Source organism: Eleutherodactylus coqui, chromosome 6, assembly GCF_035609145.1.
Source record: "Eleutherodactylus coqui strain aEleCoq1 chromosome 6, aEleCoq1.hap1, whole genome shotgun sequence".
Lineage (NCBI taxonomy): Eukaryota > Metazoa > Chordata > Amphibia > Anura > Eleutherodactylidae > Eleutherodactylus > Eleutherodactylus coqui.
Genome location: NC_089842.1, coordinates 30,050,876 through 30,073,574, shown reverse-complemented (window position 1 = coordinate 30,073,574; position 22,699 = coordinate 30,050,876). Strand labels below are relative to the sequence as shown.

The 22,699-nt window shown below is 47.7% G+C and overlaps 1 protein-coding gene across 1 annotated transcript in view; it reads left to right on the top strand.

Annotated features, from left to right (window-relative positions):
• LOC136572028 (phospholipase A2 inhibitor and Ly6/PLAUR domain-containing protein-like) overlaps window positions 1–22,699 on the top strand; it is a 50,095-nt gene that overhangs the window by 6,396 nt on the left and 21,000 nt on the right. The window contains exons 2-3 of the mRNA XM_066572646.1: window positions 11,160–11,273; window positions 11,344–11,493. Coding sequence (XP_066428743.1) covers window positions 11,160–11,273; window positions 11,344–11,493 — 264 coding nt within the window. The remainder of the gene's footprint in view (window positions 1–11,159; window positions 11,274–11,343; window positions 11,494–22,699) is intronic.

Here is a 22,699-nt window from a genome sequence, read left to right as displayed (position 1 = left end):
CGGTATTTCCCGCGTGATTTCCGCCACTGAAAGTTTGCATAGGAGTGCATTACAATACGCACTCCTATGCAGACGGCCGCGGTTTGACCGCGCGAAATCTCGCGCAGCAAACCAACCGCGGCATGTCCTATTTTTGTGCGGGACTCGCACTCACCCGGCCGCCGGCTCCGGTCTGCGCATGCGCCGGCTGCGCGGCAGCCAGCACATGAAAGAGCCGGGGCCGCCAGGCGTGGGTGAGCACGCGCTCGTCCCTGCAGGCTCTCGGGTCGGGTCCCGCGGCGAGAATTCTCGCTGCCGGATCCGACCCGCTCGTCTGCAGGCGGCCTTAGGGTGCCTGTACACGAACGGTATTTCCAGCCCGTTATTTTAGGCACATTATCTGCCCCAGACCGCAGCCAATATACTCCTATGAGGATTCACAGTTGTCCCCAGACGGATGGATTTGTATTGCGTTTTTTCACGCGCTTGAAAAAATCTGCGACCTGTTCTAATTTGGGTCGGATTCTGCGCGTGAAGCCTCCAATACAAGTGAATGGGTGAGTTTTTTCACGCAGTACATCTGCAGTGCAGCTGCGGATAGAGTCACTGGTTGCTATGACTACAGGAAGTAGGCATGGTAGGAGGCGTCCCAACACACAGCACAGAGCTTCACAGGCAAATTTCAGCAGCAGCACTGCCCTTCCAGTCACCTCATCCACCAGACAGCAGCCAGCAGCCACCAGCCTGCAGCCACAAGCCACCAGTCTGCAGCCACAAGCCACGAGGCGTAACGAATAATGATCGACATGGGCAAACTTGTGGCAATGATGCAGGACTTCCCTAGCACATGGGACAGTAACTGCCCAGAGTACTTAAACAAGAATCGTAAGGAACAATCCTGGCTTCAACTCTCCGCTCAGGTGTATGGGGATGCCTGGACGAACGCAAAATGAAGAGGAAAAGAAGAACTTGCGTGAGTATTATTCGCTATTGCGTCAAATGTCCTTTTTTTTTTCATTTTAACCCCTTAGTGGCCAAGCAGTTTTACTTTTGCTTTTTTCCATCCCCACTTTTAACCCCTTAGTGACGGAGCTTTTTTGCTTTTTTCCTTTTTTTTCTGCTACTCCCTAAAAAATTGTAGTTCCTTTATTTATCCATCGACGTCGCTGTATGAGGGCTTGTTTTTTGCGGGACGAGTTGTATTTTGCAATGGCACTATTTATTGTACCATATAATTTACTGAAAAACCTTTAAAAAATTGTAATCGGAGAGAAAAAAAAGACTTTCCACCATATTTCGATGGGTCAGTACGATTACTACGATACCACACTTATATAGTATTTTTTTTGCTGTAGTACTTGTATTTTTTTTTTTAAGATATTTAATTTTTTTAAATTATTTTCTGTGTCCATTTTCTGCGTGCAATAACTTTTTTATTTCTTTGGCGACATAGTTGTGTGAGGGCTCATTTTGTGCGGTATGTCCTGACATTTCTGTTGGTACCATTTTCGCATACAGTTGACTTTTTGATCGCCTTTTATTACATTTTTTCTCGGAAATAGGGTGACCGAAAAAGTGCATTTCGGGCGTAGTTTCTTTATTTTTTTTTTACCACATTCACCGTGCAGGGTAAATCATACATTACTTTGATAGATCAGTCTTTTACGGATGCAGCGATACCAAAATGGTCACATTGCAGGACGGGCGACTCTCCGCAACGCTGGCAGAAAAGAGCACATGACCGGCTCCATTGCCGGACTGGTGTTCTTTCCTCCAGCTCTGTGGAAAGACGTCCATCCTGCATTGCGGCCGTCTTGTGCAGGAAGACGGGTGCATCAGCTGCCAGGATGCGCCCAAGTTACTAAGCCCTCCCTGTTTGTTTTTTTATGGGAACAGTTGTATTTTCCACTGGTGCCACTGAAGCGGCATTTATTGGATTAATAGCCTTGTTCAGCAGACACCCGCAATGTGTAGAGGGAGATAGGTAGTATTTCTTGCCAATGCAGGATGTAAGAACGCAAAATCTGTAGTAATGAATTCCTCTTGTGAAATTTTTTGCAGTGACTGAAATAAAGTCACGCTGGAGAAGCGCCTGAAAAAAGTTACATGGATCAACCATGCCCACAAAGACATCTGCTCACCGGGTGAAAGCATGCTGCCAGAATAATTTAACGGTGCTCGCACAAGCAAGAGGGACAAAACGGAGTCTGGGTGTTGGTTTTTAAGCAGTTTTCCAAGGAATGGGCAGTTCTCTAGGGGTTGGGTTTACAATAAGGGGCGGCTGCTGGTTTTTCTGCGCGTTTTGTTCCGCAACACATCCGCATATATCCGCGCGTGATTTTTCACGCATCCGCACCTATCCGCAAGCACATTTAGGTACCATACGCGCGTGAAAATCCGTTAGCGGAATCCGCAACGCTCGTGTGCAGGCGGCCTTAATGCTTTTATTTTTAGAATAATTAAAATATCTTTATTTTATTTATTTTGTTCATTTTTTAGTTTTAAGTCATTTGATTGCTTATACAGTGTAATACAATGCACTCGGACGGCTCCCGCATGATCTTAACATGGCAGGGCTGTTCAGCACATTTTTTAACCCCTTCATGACAGCCATATAGTGTTTTTACATCCTGCCGATGCAGGACTTATATGAAGTGAGATGGCAGGGTGTCGCCTGTTTTTTTACAGTTGACAGCGGTGATGAGCCACCCGGCTCATCGGGGCTTTTAACCCTTTAAGTACCCTGGACAATGTTCAGGGGTGCCGTACGGCCTCCGCAATGAGATCACAAATAGCCATGTGGGCGTCATGGAAGCCGGGGGCATTCTGAATAGCCCCAGGGCTGTCATGGCAGAATGCTTATCAAGCCATCCCCGTGGGGTAGCTTGATAAACTGTCTGTCAGATGACAGGTTGATGCAATACTATGGCATTACACAACACTACAGTAGCGATCAAAGCATCATAAGTTGTGGTCCCCTAGGGAGATTAAAATAAAAGTTAAAAACAAGATCAATGAAGTATTACTAACTGTAAAAAAAGTTATAAAAGTTTAAATTGCCTTACTTTTGCCATATTTATAATAAATCTAAATCATAAACAAAAAATACATAAGTGGTATAGCCATGTCCATAAAAATCTAATCTATCAAAATAATGTATCATTTAGGCCCCCTGCACACAGGCGGAAATTCCACAGCGGGATTTCCCGTGGAATTTCCGCCGCTGGAAGCCTGCATAGGATTGCGTTAACAAACGCAATCCTATGCAGACGGCCGCGCGAAATATCAAACGCAATCCTATGCAGACAAACCGCGGCATGTCCTATTTTTGTGCGGGGCTCGCAGAGCCCGCAGAGAAATGTCACACACCCACCACCGGAGCTGCGGGGCGCGGGTGAGTACGCGCTGGTCCCTGCAGGCGCTCAGGTCGGGTCCCGCGACGAGAATCCTCGCCACCGGATCCGACCCGTCCGTCTGCAGGCAGCCTAACCCCACACGATGAATGATGTCAGCAAAAAAAAGAATGCCAGAAATGCACTTTTTTGTCACCCTGTCCCCAAGAAAAAATGCAATAAGAAGTGATCAAAAAGTCGTATGCATGCCAAAATGGCACCATGGCAAACTACAGGACATTCTGCAAAAAATGAGTCCTCGCACAACTATGTCGATGGAAGCGTTCAGCCAATGACAAGTAGAGCTACCAGCAGGCGGGGATTTTAAATCCCCGGCTGCTGATAGCTGAGAGCTACAAAGCCGGAGACAGTGGCAAAAGTCGCTGCTGAGCCCCGGCAGGTGAGTATTCTTATTTTTTTTCACTATTTTAAAAGACTTTTCAGGGAAGGGCTTAGGAAGCCATTGACAGCTGCCGGGGCTCAGCTGCGACTTCTGCTGCTGTCCCCGGCTCTGTAGCGCTGCTGAGCTATCAGCAGCCGGGGATTTGAAATCCCCGCCTGCTGATAGCTCTGATTGTGATTGGCTGAAGCACTTCCTTGCAAAGCCATTGATGGCTGCCGGGGCTCAGTGGCAACTTCTGCCACTGTCCCCGGCTCTGCACTGCTGTTTTGAGCTATCAACAGCCAAGGATTTAAAATCCCCGCCTGTTGGTAGCTCTGATTGTGATTGGCTGAAGTGCTCAGCCAATCCCAATCAGAGCTACTAGCAGGCAGGGATTTTAAATCCCCGGCTGCTGATAGCTCAAAACTACAGAGTCGGGGACAGCGCCAGAAGTTGCGGCTGAGTCCCGCTGCTGAAGGGAGGTGAGTATTTTTTTTTTTTTTTTAACACACTTTTTCAAATGTTTTTTTCAGGGAAGGGCTTATGAAGCTCTTTCCGGAAAAGCCATTGACGGTATGCCGGCAGCAGGATTCTCTATCGCAGCTGTCATGTGTCAGATGTAGCAGCAGGGAATTCTTTTAACTAGCAGGGGCGAAGGAAACATCTGAAAAAGAATGCAGGGGGCCGGCAGAGCATTGTTTTCAATGGAGCCACCGCGGCTCCATTGACAACAAGCACGCAGCTGTGTTTTTTTGTTCGTACCTAGGTGCGGACGTATGTATGCAGGGTGTAAATGGCACTGAAAGAACGGACAGCGGCATTTAAAGGGTTAACAGCAACAATCTGAGTTATCTGATACCCGCCATGTATGGAGTGGTCTCAGCTCTCGAGTTCGCTGCTGTAGAGGCCTAGAATACATATATCTGGCCCTTCCATAGTTGTCTATAACTATTTTGTATTTGTCTCACATCTCATGTCCTCCCTGTGGATGCACTGTGCAAATTGTCCTGTCACTAGTTATGTGTATTGCACAGCTGCAGCATATAAGAGGTTAAAGTCTGTGAATGTCTGGGATATGTTTGGAAAATGTAATAGTTTGTGTTGTCACGTGAGCATGAAAGATATATGTAAGTGCAAGGTGCAAGTAAATGGAGTTCCATTCCAGTCAGTCAGAGTAACTGCCGGCCACATGAGGGTACCTTCAACCCTCATGTGGTGAAGAATGGAAGCAGAGGAGCGGTACCCTGGAGTTTTATGCTCAGGACCCCTACCCTGAAGAGAGAGAGAAAGTGAGCGTGGAGAAGACAGGAAGTAAAGTGAGTCCGCCATGCACTGTCTAGAAGCTTATATAAAGTGAGTGTTCAGTGGAGTGCTCTTGTCCGCCTCCTGAGTGTGTGTGTCCAGGAGTGAAGTCATACAGATAACTCGACTGTAGGCCCGGTGTCATCCTGTGTTTCCTCCCTTACCTCCGTCCTTGTCTTTCCTGCACTGGTGTGTGAAATTTCCCACAAAAAATTTTGAGTCTGTATCAAGCTATCTATCTTCAACTAAAGTTCTAGTTGTTGACCATTCCCAGCAATTGAGTTTCTCAAGTTAACTGTGTGTGGACTTTCTTATTTTCCATCGGATATCCCTCGGAATAAGGAGCAGTGGCCTCACCCGTGACAGTATTCTTCAAGTCCACTACACCATTTATTCAGGTAACTGCTACCCTAGTGTTGCCTGCAGAGGTCTGTCAGTGCCTTGGCCATGGACCACACGAGTCCCTCAGGGAAGAAGTTTGTAGTGCTACTGTAACAACCCCGCCATCTCCTCAGTAGTGTGCCTTGTGCCTTGGTCGCTGCACTGCTTACACAGCATGTGCTGTAGATGGCTATTTACTTTCTACCTGCACGAAGTATGTACAGTTGGGACGTAAATGGTTGTATGTGTGTAACAAAAGGGTTAATCTAATATAACAATTGTGTCTGCCACATACTAATTTTTTGTATCATTTTTTGTATTGGTTGCTATCTATTCATACTGATTGATAGTGATGTCTCCCTTCTTTTACTGGATTTTAGTGTTTTTAATAGTGTTGTCCTAAATTACATTTTGTTTATATCTTATGCAATATTTACACGGATGCTTGCGATATCAGTCTGTGAAAATCTGCCAGTTTTTCCTGCGATTTCCCTGTGATTTTGATGCATGTCCGAAGTGTTTTTGCATTAAACCAGGTGTGAGATGGGAAGGAGGAAGAGCAAACTAATACAAAGCCAGCAAAAAAGTGCACCTCTTGCCTAGTCACTCCTCTTTCTCTTTCCCTCTGTAATCCCTGTCCATTTAATCCTGCAACAAGGTACGGATTCCAGGTAAAGGGGTCACATTGCCGTTTCTTCTGGTTGGCATAAGGTAGAGAACTTAGGGAATCTTTATAAAAGTTTAAGTAATTTTTTTGTTTACAGGCTCCTTGAATAAAATTTGCAGTCATGAACATTCAGGTTGCCCAAAGACTCCTGTATGGGTGATCACCACTCATCTATATGAACCTACAAATGTACCTCAACAACTCCTTAGTGTATAAAGATAAAGGCGAAAGCTCTCACTGACTGACTGACTCGCCACTAATTCTCTAACTTCCCGGTGGCTTCCACACTTGAAATTTGGCATGACCTTTGTTTAGGTCCTAAATAGAAAAAGTAAAGTGGTCAGAATTCTAAGCACCAAAGTAAGTGCACCCCTATGTTATGTACTGATCTTCCCTGGGGGAATAAAGGAATGCAGGCTATAAGCAGAGAGATGGTGAGGGAACACATAGCAAACTTAAATGAATTCAAATCTCAAGGTCCACAAGAAGTCACAGTGGTATGAGAATCTATATGTAATTTTTGAAACCCTTCACAGATATAGATAAAAATTAATGACGTTTATTAAATTATTTAAAAGACATTGGTTTACACTGACAAAAAACAACACACAAATCAAGACGGAACAGGGAAAAAAAAAAACCAAAAGCGAGTACCCTGGTTCGGAGTTAGATGGGGAATTCGACACCTCAATAGTACATAGAGGTAAGTGTATTCATCCCTTATAGTCTATATAGGAATAGTCCATAGGTATTAGCACAGACAAGTTTTGTCCAAGGGTAGATGGTGTAGAGCACGTCAAGTCTAGATATATGAATCGTGCTGGGATGTATTCAGACAAAGTGTGTGTAAACCCTTAGATGACAGGACACCTATATAATCATATAATGAATCCCCAATGATACCACAATAATTGTTCGTAAATAGAGTTATTGTTTTCTGGGTCTGGTTATAGTGTTTTTAGATGTTAACCAAAACCCGCGGAAACAAGCTCTTTGTACCTTGGTAGTATTAAATCTACCAGTATGAGGCCAAAATTGGCCCGGCATGCGGCAAGTAGGAGTCTACAAGCTCACAGCTTGCTGTCATGCCATGTAATACTGTTAAGAGAATATGTTCATGCTCAAAAGTAGGCTTGACGCGTTTCCCTATCCGATTTTTTGGATAGTTCCTCAGGAGCGAAAGGTACGTATACCGTCAATTCATATATAGTCCTTTTTTGCTGTGGACCAGTCAGCACCAAGGTAGGTGAAGAACTGTAGACCAATCAACACCAGGGTAGGTGAAGAAACCAGTATCTAAGTAGAAAGTTTTTTTGGTGGATTTATAGTTTAACCACCCGTTCCTTAATTGAAAAATACCGTGAAATACGGTTGTAGATTGTTTCTCGTGCTCTCACTAAGCGCTAAATCGCGTATCCACATTGACTGTCAGACCGACTGGTGTTAGAATATAGCTGTCGGTACTATTGAAAGATCAGTCATTAGTGAGATAGGTTGAAGCCAAGTAGCCCTTAATATGTGGCAGTTACTACAGAAGAGATTGTGTCCGTGTGAGCAATCTCTATTGTGAGTCTGCTTTAAGAGGGTATATTTTGGCTAAGTGCTCAAATCTGCCATTAAGCCTGTACGAGGTTGCGTGAGCAAATCCCCTACAGGTTAATTCTTAGCGCCTAAGATATCAGTGATAAGGCTGTATGTCAATCCTTAGACAGCCGGAGCAGATGCTCCATTTATCACTCTATAGTAGCTCTGTAATGTTTAGAAAAAAGGGGGGGGGGGGGTAATACCCCAATTACACTGATCTAGTAGTGATATGGCTGTATGTCAGTCTCTAAACAGCCGGAGTAAGTACTCCATATATCACTCAGTGGTTGCTCTGTAAGGCTTAAAAGGATGGAAAGGATATACCCAAATGGCAACTTCCAGGGTTAAATCCCGACAGAGCATATACAGAGAAAGCCTGAATAAGGAGACAACAACACCCCTACAGGTAGTCCCATCCACAGTCAGATGGGGCTCGGGTGTGTGGTCAGAGTGAGGAGAGCAAGAGATAGTGCCTGCGGCTCTGATGGTGAGCGGCCGGCTATGAAGTGTTGAGGCTAGTGACAGGGGTTTTAAAGGAGTAACTCCTCCTCTAGATGGGAGGGGTAAAGATTAAATGGCCTATCCGGGTCATCGGGAGGCGGGCCCTTACACATTGATATACCTTGCCAAGTTTGCTACCAGTATCGCCCCCGCTATACAGCATCCCTATACCCAAGGCTGGCTTCCAATGTGCGGAGCTACAGAATCGCCACAGCTGATCGCTACCAGCGCTCTTCGATCGATAACGGCGCCGTTGGTACTGTTACTTCCGCGTTCCACGCTGGAACGCTCGGCGCGATGTACCACTGCGTCATCACGTTAGTGAAGCGCCCCCAGGTACAGCGTGGTGACGTGTATAGCGTGCAGCGTCATCGTGGGCGTGGTCAGACGTGGTTGATGTGGTTTCAGCGTTCCAAAATGGAACGCATCGCACGCTACGTGTCTACGTAATGTCAGCTGGAGTCCTGTATGCGGATGGTGCTGTGGTGTAAACACTTCCGCGCTCCAAGCTGAAACGCATCACGTGCTGTGTGACCACGTCATTGCCGCTGACCCTAGCAATTGGGTAGCGCTGTATGACTGTGACGTGCCTCATAGCCATGGGAGGAGCGATAGATGTAAGTGAACGATTGATAGACAATCGCTAATTCCATCACCGCTCAGAGTAAGTTTATACATATAGTAGATGTGTAAAAATAATAAACATAGGATATTGATACGAGGAGACGTGTATGCAGGGGCGAAGTTAGTAGTGTTATTGATAAGGTAATTAAAACGTGTGGAAGTAAGGGACAGTGATGCTTAATAGTTATATAAGTGTTAACCCTGTCTTAGTCTTCACAGTCACTCAACAGATAGTTCAGTCAGGTGTAAATCCAATTGAATTACATGGATACAGAATTTCATAAAAAAATTGTCAGAAGTCGCAGATATAGGTGCCTGGTAAATAAATAACTATGGATAATACCATTGGACAATGCCAAAATGTCAATTTATAAGTCCTCGGTGGACCGTCATATTTTTGGAGAATAAGGTAATCAGAGCTTATAGAAAACAGTTGAAGTTCAGAACTGCATTTAGACCATCTGGTTTAACCGTATTTAATCTGAAGATCCAGCTGGCCTCTTTTTGAAGGAGTTTTTTATCAATATTCCCCCGTCTAGCATTGGTTCGCAACAGCTCAATGCCTTGAAATTTTAGATCTTTTACTTTGCCATTATGAACGTCACGAAAGTGATCTGCAAGCGGGGTCGATTCGCCACGGCAAATGTTGCCCACGTGCCCCAGGATCTCAAGGTCCAGATTAATTACATCCTAGGATACTAAATGAAGCAGCAGAGGTAATTGCTGAACAACTCACCATAATCTTCACAAATTCCTGGAGAACAGGAAAAGTCCCAGAAGATTGGAAAAGGGAAAGTGTTGTCCCTATCTTCAAAAACAGGAAGAAGGTGGATCCAGGAAACTACAGGCCTGTGAGCCTGACTTCTATTCCAGGAAAGACCTTTGAACAAATTATTAAAAAGCATGTATGCAAGTACTTTGATGAGAATATTCTAGGCCCAGTGTTATTCAACATTTTTATAAGTGATCTGGAAGAGGGATAGCTAGCACTAGGGATGAGAGAGTATTCAAAAAGATCTAGAAAAGCTTGAACAATGGGAGGCAATTAACAGAATGGTATTTAACCATTTGCAATCCAATTTTGCATTCAGGGTTTCCTAGGGGACTTTCTCTTTCTGTCATTATACAATGGCGCCATCTACTGGCTAGAGCCAGTACTGCAGTATGTGACATGCCGAAGAGAGCTGTGCGTACCACAAAAGTAAAGGAGTCAAAAACTGATTATTTAATTATAAGTGCAAAAGTAAGTGACCCTCTATGTAACGCAACTAATAACACATATCTGTACCGCACAAACGTGCAATTTGGTACAACCTTTGTTTAGGTCCTAAATAGGAAAAGTAAAGGGGTTGCAACTTCAATATTCCATATGAATCATTAAACACTGTACAAAAATCTGCGATACATGAGAGAGTTTCTTTCTTAGAATCTTTAAAGCCTAGGGAAATGATTTGTATACTGAGGAGAATCTACCTCACCTCTATGTGTATATACTGAGGATAATCTGCCTCAGCTCTACGTGTATATAATGAGGAGAATATAACTGATCACTATGTGTATGTACTGAAAATATAACTGACATCTATGTGTATATACTGAGGAGAATTTAACTGACCTCTGTGTGTATATACTGAGGAGAATCTTCCTCACCTCTATGTGTATATACTGAGGAGAAGCTACCTCACCTCTATGTGTATATACTGAGGAGAATCTACCTCACCTCTATGTGTATATACCAAAGAGAATCAAACTGACTTCTGTGTGCATATACTGAAAGGCTGTAAAGTACATAAGGAAGCGGCCATGGACTGCAGGGATGAAGCATGCCTTAAAGGCTAAGAAGTGGCTGTAACCTCCAGTCTGGGGGTACATTTGAATAAAAAGGCACGCTATCTTTAAGGGTAAAAAGTGAGGAGAGTGGGAGGGGTGGCACATTCTGAAGAGGGACATTAGTACATGCAGCCTGAGGAGAATCTAACACTCCTTTATTTGTATACATATTTTATTCCTTGGTTCCTCTGAAGTAACCATGTCTTTATAAAATTTTCTATGCGAATAACAGGTAAACAAACACCCGTACCAAATTAACTCGGGCGAAGCCGGGTCTATCAGCTGGTGTATTTAAAGGGCATGTTTGGCCCCCTTTAAGTCTACATAGAATGACAGTGCATGCTGCTCATCCTGCAGTCCAGCAAGGAGCAGAGACGGCCTCTTGTTTCCAGTAATGGGGGAGGGACACAATTGGTTTGACGCACAACAATGGGTGATGTTACAAGGATTAAGATAAAGCACATGTGACCAGTGACAAGATTATCTCTCTTTTAAAGGCCCCATTTTTATTTTCCAGCCTTTTCTTATAAATGCCTCAGTTGCTCACCTTTGAACTCCACTGTGTGTGCTGCAAAATCGATTGACTGCCCTACGGATCAATGTATGACTGCTTCCCAAAACTCTACATATGGTGAGTAATTTTTGGTTATGTTTTCATTTAGATTTTCTTACTTTTAGTAATGCTTTTATCTATTCTGCAGGAGGCAAAACATTCAGTGGAGTCTCCAAGGGATGTGCCAATGATAACATGTGTGGTGAATACGGCTCGGTGTCTCAAGATCCACATGTTAAAGTCAGAGCCATTGCAACTTGTTGTAATGGGAAGAATTGCAACACAGACCCATTTCACAGTAAGTGCTATGTCAACTTCTTATCTACTGATACTACATTACATCCTGTAGATCTTTTATTATAAAAGTATAAAACGTAACAATAAAACCAAACTGTAACAATAGTAAATAATAATAATCCAACAGTATACAGAGAGATAAGGCCCTTCACCCAGAGTCCATGGTCCACAAACAAAAGAAAAACCCATGTCTGGACTCCCACCCTCCCCCCTGCCGTACACTCGCACACACACTCAACACATAACACAATATACCTAAAAAAAGAGCATCCAGCTATCCAGAAGATAAAACTAAAACTAAAACTACAGGTCCAGCCGTACCGCACTGAAACCCCATCATAAACAAAATTAGGCAATAACATAAACATAACATAGATACCAATAATTAACTAAATATGAAAATAAAGACCAAGCCAACCAGCATACAAAAATAACTAACAAATTATTTTTTTGGGGGGGGTCCCCAGTGCAGCTTGGGGGCCATGCCTGCTCCACCAGTCTGTGCCCAGAGTTCTAAAGTTCAGGACGTGCCAAGCCACACTGAGGTTTTTTTTTTTTTTTCCTTTTTATATATATATAAACTATACAACACTCTGCCTGCCACAGCCTGGGGGCCATGCCCGTTCCACCAGTCCGTGGCCAGAGTTCAGTGTTCTGGACGTGCCAGGCTACGGCGCAAGGCATGAAGCCACTCCCCCCAACACCCCACCCAACCTAACTACCACCCAGAACGTGAATATTTACATATAAACATACATTAACCAATATACATGACATACACAATATATATTAATATAACCCGAAAGCCTAAGGTCAGCTCACCTGCAGCCCTACTTCACTCTATCTTGTCCAAATCAAAAAAAAAGTTTCATGGTGCACTCAAAGCCCCTCACCGGGATAAGAGGTGATAAGCCGGGCACAGACATGACAATGTTCTATCCCTTGCATTTTTGAAAAAAAAGGTCTCCCTACTCTTTCCCTAATTTGCCCTAGACTGTGCTTAATCTGCCCCTCAGTCTGACCCTTCATAGAAACTGCCCCTACCCTATCCATCCTCTCTCCCTATCCTGTCCCTCCTCTCTCCCTAGTCTGTCCCTAGAAAATTAAGGGAAAAAAAAGACTGTCCCTAACGAAGTACAAGCCCTCTCCACAGGAGAGAAGCCTTAGATGTGCCCAGCCTCTCATACTCCACAGAACGTACCTTCACCAGGTCACCCAGGATGTTCCTACATTCCGTATCCACAGGAAGGACTTTCAGCTCCGTCGAGATTAAACACCATGCACTCCAGATGTGGAACCTGACCACTAGGTTAACTAAAAATAAAGTGCAGTGGTCCCTGCCACCAAGACCTCTGAAGGCTCCATAAGCCCACTCCGCATAAGAGAGGTGTGCCAGCTGAGGCCAGCCTATGGAGACCCCTACCCGTTGGTATACCTCTGTATTAAAGGGGCACTGAAGCGGGAAATGCTCCATGCTTTCCAGCACATCGCTGCACTCCTGACGGGGGCAACCCCTGTCAATCAGAGGCCTGCTCTTCAAGTTACCCCTTACATACAGTCTCCCGTGAAAGCAGCGCCAAGCCAAGTCCCAAAACTTCAAGGGGACCCGGGTTGAATTCAGTAAATGTAACCCTCCCTCCAGGTCCCGACTTGGACAGTCCTTGAGCACCAGGGGCTTCTGGAAATGGGTCAACAGGACTCTTTTGTCGAGGAGCCTCCTCGTCAAAGTCCTGATCTCCCACATCCCCAGACCCCATTGGCGTATCACCTTCAGAACCAAGTTAGCGTAAACCGGGAGATATCCGTGCTGCGTGCGAAGGTCCTTCACTCACCCTCCTGTCTCCCATTCCTGGAAGAAAGGCTGAAGCCATCTGTGGCAGGAGTAGACCCACGGAGGAGCCCTCTCTTGCCAGAGGTTGCCTATATTGATCTTAAAAAAGGTGTTGACAAGAAACACCACGGGGTTGACCATAAATAACCCCCCTAGTCTCCTCGTGCGGTATGTAACATCTCTCCTGATCAGATTCAACCTATTCCCCCACAACATTAGGAAGAACAGGTTATAGACCCGGGTCCAGAGAGGTTCTGGCAAAATGCATACGCTGCCCAGGTAGATGAATAACGGGAGCAGGTATGTTTTAATCAGGCTAATTCTTTCCTGAAGGGTCAAAGAACAACCCTTCCACTGATTAACCTTGTGAGTTGCACCATCCAGCCTTTCCACCCAATTTTGCATGGGGTAATGACCCTGGCCGAATTTGATGCCAAGTACTTTTGCTGAAGATCCGGGGCACCAAAAAGGTGTCCGGGAGATCAAACGTAGGATCCCCCCTTCCTAACCAGAGACTTTCACACTTATCCCAGTTGACCATAGACCCAGAAGCTTCCGAGTAGCGGTCCACCTCCGACACCACAAACTCTGCCTCCTCTCTCGAGGACACGAAGAGTGTGACATCATCGGCATACGCCACTGCCCTCAGAGTAGCCTCCGGCACCGCCTGGTCCATCTCAACCCATGCTATAGGTCCACAATCAACCCTCCTAAGGAAGGGATCGATGGCAAATGCATACAACAGGGGACTTAAAGGACAGCCCTGACGAACGCCAAACCCAACCTCAAAAGGGTGGCTGGGCCAACCGTTCACCAGCGGGAAAGTCTCAGCCCCTGCATACAATGTTTTCAGCCAATCAACAAAACCCACTGGCAGGCCATATCTCACAAGGACTGACCAGAGGTACTCATGATTAACCCGATCAAGCGCTTTGGCCTGATCCAAGGACAGCAAGTACCCCTCCCAGTGACCAGCCCTACCCTGCCCCACTGCCTCCTGGACACCGAGAACAGCACTAAAGGTGCTATGGCCTGGAGCAGAGCAATGCTGGGCCCCCGAGAGGATCCGGGGTGCAAACTTCACCAGCCGAATAAACAGCACTTTTGCCAGAGCCTTCCTGTCCATACTGAGAAACGCTATGGGATGCCAGTTCTCAATACGGCTTGAGTCTTTACCTTTTGACAGAATGATCAAGGCCGACCTCCTCATTGACTTTGGCAGAGTGCCCGAGGAAAGACACTCATTGAATACCTCCGTCAAGAGGGGACTCAAGAGCTCCTTAAAGGTCTTATAATACTTGGATGTTAATCCATCCGGACCTGGCGACTTTTTGAGCCGGAGCCCATCAATCGCCAGTCTAACTTCCTCTTCTCTGATCTCTTCTGTCAAAACGCCAAGAGAGGTGTCTACCCCCGGCTCAGGGACAGTTTCAGCCAGGAAAGCTGACATCACTTCCGAATCTAGATCCCTCTTTCCCAAGAGTTGCGAGTAGTAGGATCTGACGAACTCCAGAATCCCTGATCTGGATCGATTCAAGGGATCCTGTACTATCGATCTGTCCAGAGACAATTTTACTATTCACTGACGTCCTACAGTTTCTGTAAGGGTCGGGCGAGTGGTACTTCCCGAAATCCCTCTCAAAAACCAAGGATGCGTGTCTGTCATTCTGGCACGTCTTGAGTAAAAATTTCATTCTGGAGATCTCGTCGCGGCTGCCTCCAGTTGAAACGAGATGTTCGAGTTTCCTCCTCAGGCAGTTGTACAGGTGGTACCTGTCCAGGCATCTGAGGTTGGAGAGCTGGTGGAAGAACCTCCCCGCCCTCCTCTTGAACATCTCCCACCACTCTGATTTACTGCTACAGAGATCCAGTAATGGTACCTGGCTCTGCAGAAAATCCTCAAAGGACTGTCTTATCTCTGCTTCTTCCAGGAGTAATGAATTCAGTCTCCAAAAACCTCTGCCCATCCGGGGGGTCTCTGCAACATTCAGAGAAAACAAAATCAGACAGTGGACAGAGAATTCCACCTCAACAACGGACACTGGTGAAGAGATGGCTTCCTCCTTCAAATAAAACCTGTCTATTCTAGACCTGCTCTAAACCCTATAAAAGGTGAATCCCTCGTGGCCTGGAGTGTGCCGGATGTGGACATCCACCAGGCGAGCCTCGCTAGCTACACTATTAAGTGCGACGCCATCGAAAGCCAAACGCCTGTCTCCAGAGCCTCCCCTATCGCGGGCTCTTGTGACTGTATTAAAGTCACCTCCAAAGACAACTTAGCGGCTGATAAAAAGGTAGGGCTTGATCCTCATAAAGAGACTCTTACTGTCCTTTTTTGACTGGAGACCATAGATGTTTACAAGTCTCAATTCTTGTCCCTTCATGAGGACATCTAAGATCAGGCACCTTCCCATTTCTAATTCAATTACTTGTCAGCATTCAACCGCTGCGGTAAAAAGTACCGCCACTCCGCTTTACGGCTCGGCCGCAAGAGACCAGTAGGAAGGGCCTGATCTCCACTCCCTTTTTGCCTTATGTATGGCTGCCACCTCAGACAGCCTGGTCTCCTGCAAAAATAAAATGTCGGCTTCAACGCGGCCAGGAAAACCAAAGGCCGCAAATCTAGCCGTATCTGACTTAATGCTGGCAACATTAATCGATGCCAGCATCAGCGGAGTGGGTGCCGCCATCATGAGTGATTAAATTAGATGGCTTTCTTCCTCACACCCGCTTCTTCACGGTCGGAGGAAAGCCCCTTGCTTCTTTTTTTTTACACGGATGTGTCCATAGCAGGGGATCCCCCAACCCCATCATCCTTGTTTCCAGGCTCCAGAGTAGCCCCCTCCACGGAAGGAACTATGCCTCTATGAGGAGGAGACTCAGCGCCCCCCGTTGACCCTTTCTTTGCCCCAGGCCCTTTGCCCTTCCCTTCCCCCTCACAGGAGGAAGAGATGTCTTGAAGGGCCCAGTACGTATTGGAGAGTCCAACTGGAGGCGAGCAGGCTTCTCCTTCCAGTACTTGGCCCGGGACGGGAGAAGATTTTGAATCCCCGCTTTGCTTTCTCCTAGTGGCATCTAGCTTACGCCGTTTCTCTAGCCACCTCTTTCCTTCCTCATCCACACTCTCATAGTGGGAGGAATCTGAAGAGTTAGTCTTTCCCTCCTCCCTCTGGATCCTCCTGTCCTCTTCATCCACTTCGCTGTCCCTCAAGGCCTCAGCCGCAAAGTTTGCTTCAGGAACAGGGGCCACCATAGATCTACCTGCCACGTGGGTTCCTGTCAGCTCCCTGCTCCATCTGCGTTTGTCCTGACGCCTCTGCTCAGCAGCCGTCTTTTGCTCATTCTTCCCTGGCTCCTGAGCTCCCCCACCTCTGCTAGTCCCCTCACCCCCGGAGGCTGCACCATGGCCCCCATCCGTAGGGGCTGAGACCGCGTTGGCAAAGGAGCGTGGACAGCGACTGAATGGGTGACCGAGATCACCACACAGGTTACACCTAATCTCCGCACAGGAGGTGGCTAGATGACCCAGACCCCCACACAGAGTGCACTTCAAGATCTTACAAGCAGCACTCAAGTGTGAGGGGTTGCCACACCTGTGGCAGAGCTTCGGCTGCCCGTGGTAAAGGGCCAGGATACGATCCCTGCCGAGGAAGGCTGCAGATGGAATGTGAGCCATTGAGTTACCGGAACGCTTCAGCTTGACCATAAATGTCCAGGCCCCGGACCAGATGCCGTGCTCGTCCCTGTTCTTTCTGGGCATGTACGTCACCTCTCCGTATCGACCGAGCCACGATATTATATCAAAACAAGAAAGTGACTCGTTATGAGTCAAAATGGTCACCTTCTTGACTTCGTTCTGGCAAGACACCACCTGGACAGCAAAGTCTCACCAGCCAGGCTCGCTTTTCATCAGCTCGTAATTCCCCCAGAGGAGTTCTAGACCCTCTGGGCAAACAAAACTGATGTCAAACTCAGTTGTGCCGTAGGGATGGATCAGGGCAAAGATTTCAACCGCCCTAAAGCCCATCTTCAGTAGAAGCATCACTACCCTCGCCCTCGGGGGGCATGTATCATTGCGCTTCCAACTAAGACGGACCACATTCCTACGAGCTACGTCCTGCCTGGGAGTTGGTAGGGACCATATGGTCTCCACCCTGTGCTCTCGGAAGGCTCCTAAACCATGTCTCTCTGTCCAAAGAGATAGGTCAACCTCTCTTCCTCCAACTATGATTGAATTCTCTCCCTTCCGTAGAGCCCCCAGGAGGCGCTGTTGCAATACGCCCTTTCTAGAGCCTGAAGACAAGGAGGACCCCTCCCCTCCAGCGGCGACACTGGCATAACTCCTACCAGCTGTGGTCGCCGCCAGAGGGGCGACTGAAAGCTGTGATACACCCTGACTATCCCCAGAACCTATGCCTATATGTACAGTAGGTGCCCCTGTGCTGGTCCTGCTGACTGCATTTTTCCTCCCTTTAGCGGCGGCCTGGTCCTTCAGTGACCTGGCCAACCGCAGCTTCTCCTTCTGCAGGAGGATTTCTCTCCCTGCACGTTCATAATCCGCCATGCTGGTGGCCAGACGGGAGGCCAGCTCTACCACAGACTCCCCTTTCCGACGATCACTAGAGATGAGCGAACGTATTTGTCCGAGCTTGATGCTCGCTCGAGTATTAGGGTACTCGAGAGGCTCGTTACTCGAGACGAGCACCACACGGTACTCGAGTCAATTCCATTTCCTTCCCTGCATGTTTTGCGCCATTTTCTGGCCAATAGACATGCAGGGAAGGCATTACAACTTCCTCCTGTGATGTGCCAGCCCTATCCCACCCCCCTGCAGTGAGTGGCTGGCAAGATCAAGTGACTGCCGAGTATTTAAAGTGGGGCCGCCCGCGGCTCGCCACAGACACATACTGGGAGAGATCAGGGACAGTGCTGCTGCTTATTAAGGAATAGTGTCAGTGTAGGATCCTGTGTACAAGAACCACAATGGTCCTTCTTAGGGCCACATCTGACCGTGTGCCTTACTGTTGTGGCTGCTGGGAGCAGTTTTGCACAATTTTTTTGTTTTCGTCTTGGGCTATGCAGACTATTGCGTTGTCAGTCTGTAGCCAATTATGCAGAGTATAGGGGCAGTACTGGTCCGGCAGGGACAGTGGTAGTGTACAATCCTGTCAACAAGTACCCCAACGGTCCTCCTTAGGGCTATCTCTGACCATGTGCATTACTGTTGTGGCAGCTGGGAGCAGTTTTGCAGTTTTTTTCTTTTTTTTCATCTTGGGCTCTGCAGACTATTGCGTTATCAGTCTGCAGCCAATTATACAGAGTATAGGGGCAGTACTGGTCAGGCAGGGACAGTGGTAGTGTAGAATCCTGTCAACAAGTACCCCAAAAAAGCTCCTCCCTAGGGCTACCTGTGAGCGTGTGCATTACTTTTGTAGTGGCTCACTATTAGCCAGCTAGGCCGTTCTGCAGCCCAGCGTATAATTTTTTCGGCGTACAGTGTGCGTTACATAACCGTTGTGACCCTCCAAGTGCAGGCCAATAATTGCCTAATTTTTTACACCGCTCTGTGCGTCTCGTCAACTTCACGCACAGCGTACGCCCACAGCCGCTGATAGAGGGAAAGACATATACACGCTATTTAGGCTGCTGGTTTAAAAAAAAAAATGAAAAAAACACTCCTCCTTAGGGCTACCTGTGAGCGTGTGCATTACTGTTGTAGTGGCTCACTATTAGCCAGCTAGGCCGTTCTGCAGCCTTGCGTATAATTTTTTCGGCCTACAGTGCACGTTACATAACTGCTGTGACCCTCCAAGTGCAGGCCAATAACTGCCTAATTTTTTATACCGCTCTGTGCGTCCCGTCAACCTCACTCACAGTGTACGGCCACAGCCGCTGATAGAGGGAAAGACATATACACGCTATCTAGGCTGCTGTTTTGTTCAAAAAATTCTGAAAAAAAAACTCCTCCCTAGGGCTACCTGTGACCGTGTGCATTACTGTTGTAGTGGCTCACTATTAGCCAGCTAGGCGTTTCTGCAGCCCAGCGTATAATTTTTTCGGTGTACAGTGTGCATTACATAACCGCTGTGACCCTCCAAGTGCAGGCCAATAATTGCCTGATTTTTTACACCGCTCTGTGCGTCCCGTTAACTTCATGCACAGCGTACGGCCACAGCCGCTGATAGAGGGAAAGACATATACACGCTATCTAGGCTGCTGTTTTTTTCAAAAAATTATGAAAAAAAACTCCTTTTTAGGGCTACCTGTGACCATGTGCATTACTGTTGTAGTGGCTCACTATTAGCCAGCTAGGCCTTTCTGCAGCCAAGCCATAGAGGGAAAGACATATACACGCTCTATTCGTAATACACCATGCTGAGGGGTAGGCATAGAGGACGTGGCCGTGGACGCGGGCGAGAACGCGGAGGTCCAAGTGAGGGTGTGGGCACAGGCCGAGATCCTGGTCCAGGTGAATCGCAGCCGGGTGATGCGGGATTAGGAGAGAGGCAAGTTTCTGGGGTTCCCAGCTTCATATCACAATTTTTGTGTCCACGTGGTAGAGCTTTATAACAAAATGAGCAGTGTGAGCAGGTCCTGTCGTGGATGGCAGAAAATGCATCCAGCAATGTATCGACCACCCAGTCTTCTACGCCGTCCACTGCTGCAACTCTGAATCCTCTGGCTGCTGCTCCTCCTTCCTCCCAGCCTCCTCACTCCATGAAAATGACACATTCTGATGAGCAGACAGACTCCCAGGAACTGTTCTCGGGCCTCTGCCTTGATTGGGAAAAAATGGTTCCTCTCCCACCTGAGGAGGTGTTCGTGACCAATGCCCAACCCCTGGAAAGTTCCCGGGGTACGGGTGATGAGGCTGGGGACTTCCGGCAACTGTCTCAAGAGCTTTCATTGGATGAAGAGGTCGATGATGATGAGACACAGTTGTCTATCTGCGAGGTAGTAGTAAGGACAGTAAGTCCGAGGCAGGAGCGCACAGAGGATTCGGAGGAAGAGCCGCCGGACGATGAGGTGACTGACCCCACCTGGTTCGATAAGCCAACTGAGGGGAGGTCTTCGGAGGGGGAGGCAAGGGCAGCAGCAGGACAGGTTGGAAGAGGCAGTGGGGTGGCCAGGGGTAGAGGCAGGGCCAGAGCGAAGACTCCCCCAACTGTTTACCAAAGCACCCCCTTGCGCCAAGCCACCGTGCAGAGGCCTAGGTCTTCAAAGGTGTGGATGTTTTTCAGTGAGGATGACCGACGAACAGTGGTGTGCAACCTGTGTCGTGAAAAGATCAGCCAGGGAGCCACCAGTACCAGCCTCACCACCACCAGCATGTGTAGGCATATGATGGCCAAGCACTCCACAAGGTGGGACGAAGGCCACTCACCGCCTCTGGGTCGCACCACTGCCTCTCCCCCTGTGCCCCAACGTGCCATTCAGATCCAACCCCCCTCTCAGGACACAGGCACGAGCGCTTTGCGGCCTGCACCCACACCCTCACCTCCGCTGTCCTCGGCCCCATCCAGCAATGTCTCTCAGTGCAGCATCCAGCTGTCGCTAGCGCAAGCGTTGTAGCACAAGCGCAAATACACCACCACCCACCCGCACGCTCAAGCATTAAACGTGCACATTGCCAAATGGATCAGCCTGGAGATGCTGCTGTACAGGCTTGTGGAAACGAAGGCTTTCAAAAACATGATGGCGGCAGCGGTCCCGCACTACTCGGTCCCCAGTCGCCACTATCTTTCCCGGTGTGCCGTCCCAGCCCTACACCAGCACGTCTCCCGCAACATCAATCGTGCCCTCACCAACGCGGTTACTGGAAAGGCCCACTTACCACGGACACGTGGACAAGTACTGGTGGGCAGGGCCACTGTATCTCCCTGACAGCACATTGGGTGAATTTGGTGGAGACTGGGACCGAGTCAGAGCCTGGGACTGTACACTTCCTACCCACACCCAGAATAGCGGGTCCTTCCTCGGTTCTGGTATCTGCGGCGGTCTATGCCACCTCCTCTAAACCCTTCCCCTCCTCCTCCTCCAACAAGGAAAACATTCTTGGCAAATGCTTTCGCTTTGGTCGGTCTTGCACCGGTCCAAGAATTTCACTTCTAGTGACACAATACGAATGCCCCCGGCCGTCCCTCTTAATCATGGCCCCAGTTCCGTTCCATTATTCCTAGCTGAAGCATTCAGCCGACCCCCGGTATAAGGAGAACCTTTCCACTCTCATTCCTAAAGGGGAAAGGGGTTCGAGAGTGATGCAATACCACAGGGCCCTGGTGGACAAACTGATGGTAAACTTCCCATTTGACAGCGCTAGCGGCAGAAGGCGCAGCTCCGAGGGCCAAGTAGTAGGGGAGGCGCAGAGATCAGGCAGCATGTTCAGCACAGGCATGGGAACACTGTCCAAGGCCTTTGCCAGCTTTATGGCTCCCCAGCAAGCTTTCGTCACCACTCCCCAGTCAAGGCTGAGTCAGAGGGAGCACTGTAAAAAGATGGTGACGGAGTACGCAGCCGATCCTACCACTGTCCTCCGTGATGCCTCTGCTCCATACAACTACTGGGTGTCAAAGCTGGACACATGGCACGAACTTGCGCTGTATGCCCTGGAGGTGCTGGCTTGCCCTGCCGCTAGCGTCTTGTTAGAGAGGGTGTTTAGTGCAGCTGGGGGAATCATCACGGACAAGCGTACCTGCCTGTCAACAGACAGTGCCGACATGCTTACATTCATAAAGATGAACAAAGCCTGGATTTCTCTTCTCCACCGGCGGAGAGCAGCGGAATCTAAAGATTCTTTTTGCTGCAACCGCAGATAAAAACACTCTTCTCTGTCACCGGTAAAACGTGGCATTTATCTTTTTTCAATCTGTCTCTGACATTAGTCCTCCTCCTGCTACTCCTCCTCCAAAACAACATGTCATCACGCTGAACTGCCAATTTTAATGCGTCCCAAAAGGCTCATCTACATCTACCAATTTTTCTAAGTTTCAAAAGTATTGAGACTGTTACATGAATCAATTTTTTCAACAGAGCTGCCTCCAGGCTCTGTTACAAATTAAGCAACAGTGAGCTGTATCTTTTAAAAAATGTTTATGGGTTTCACCTGCCCTCTCGGTTGATACATTTTTCAGAGGTACACTTGTACTCTTGGCACACTAGTTTTTCGGGCCCATGCCTACACTCTTATCCAACTAATTTTTCCGGCCTTCGCCTACGCTCATGGTACCCCAATGTTTCAGAGGTTGGCCTATACTATTACTACAGAAATTTTACTGGGGTCTGCCTGCCTGCCTATACTTCTGCTATGAGAAAGTTACAGGGGTCTGCCTATACTGCTGCCACTTACATGTTACAGGGATCTGCCTATACTGCTGCC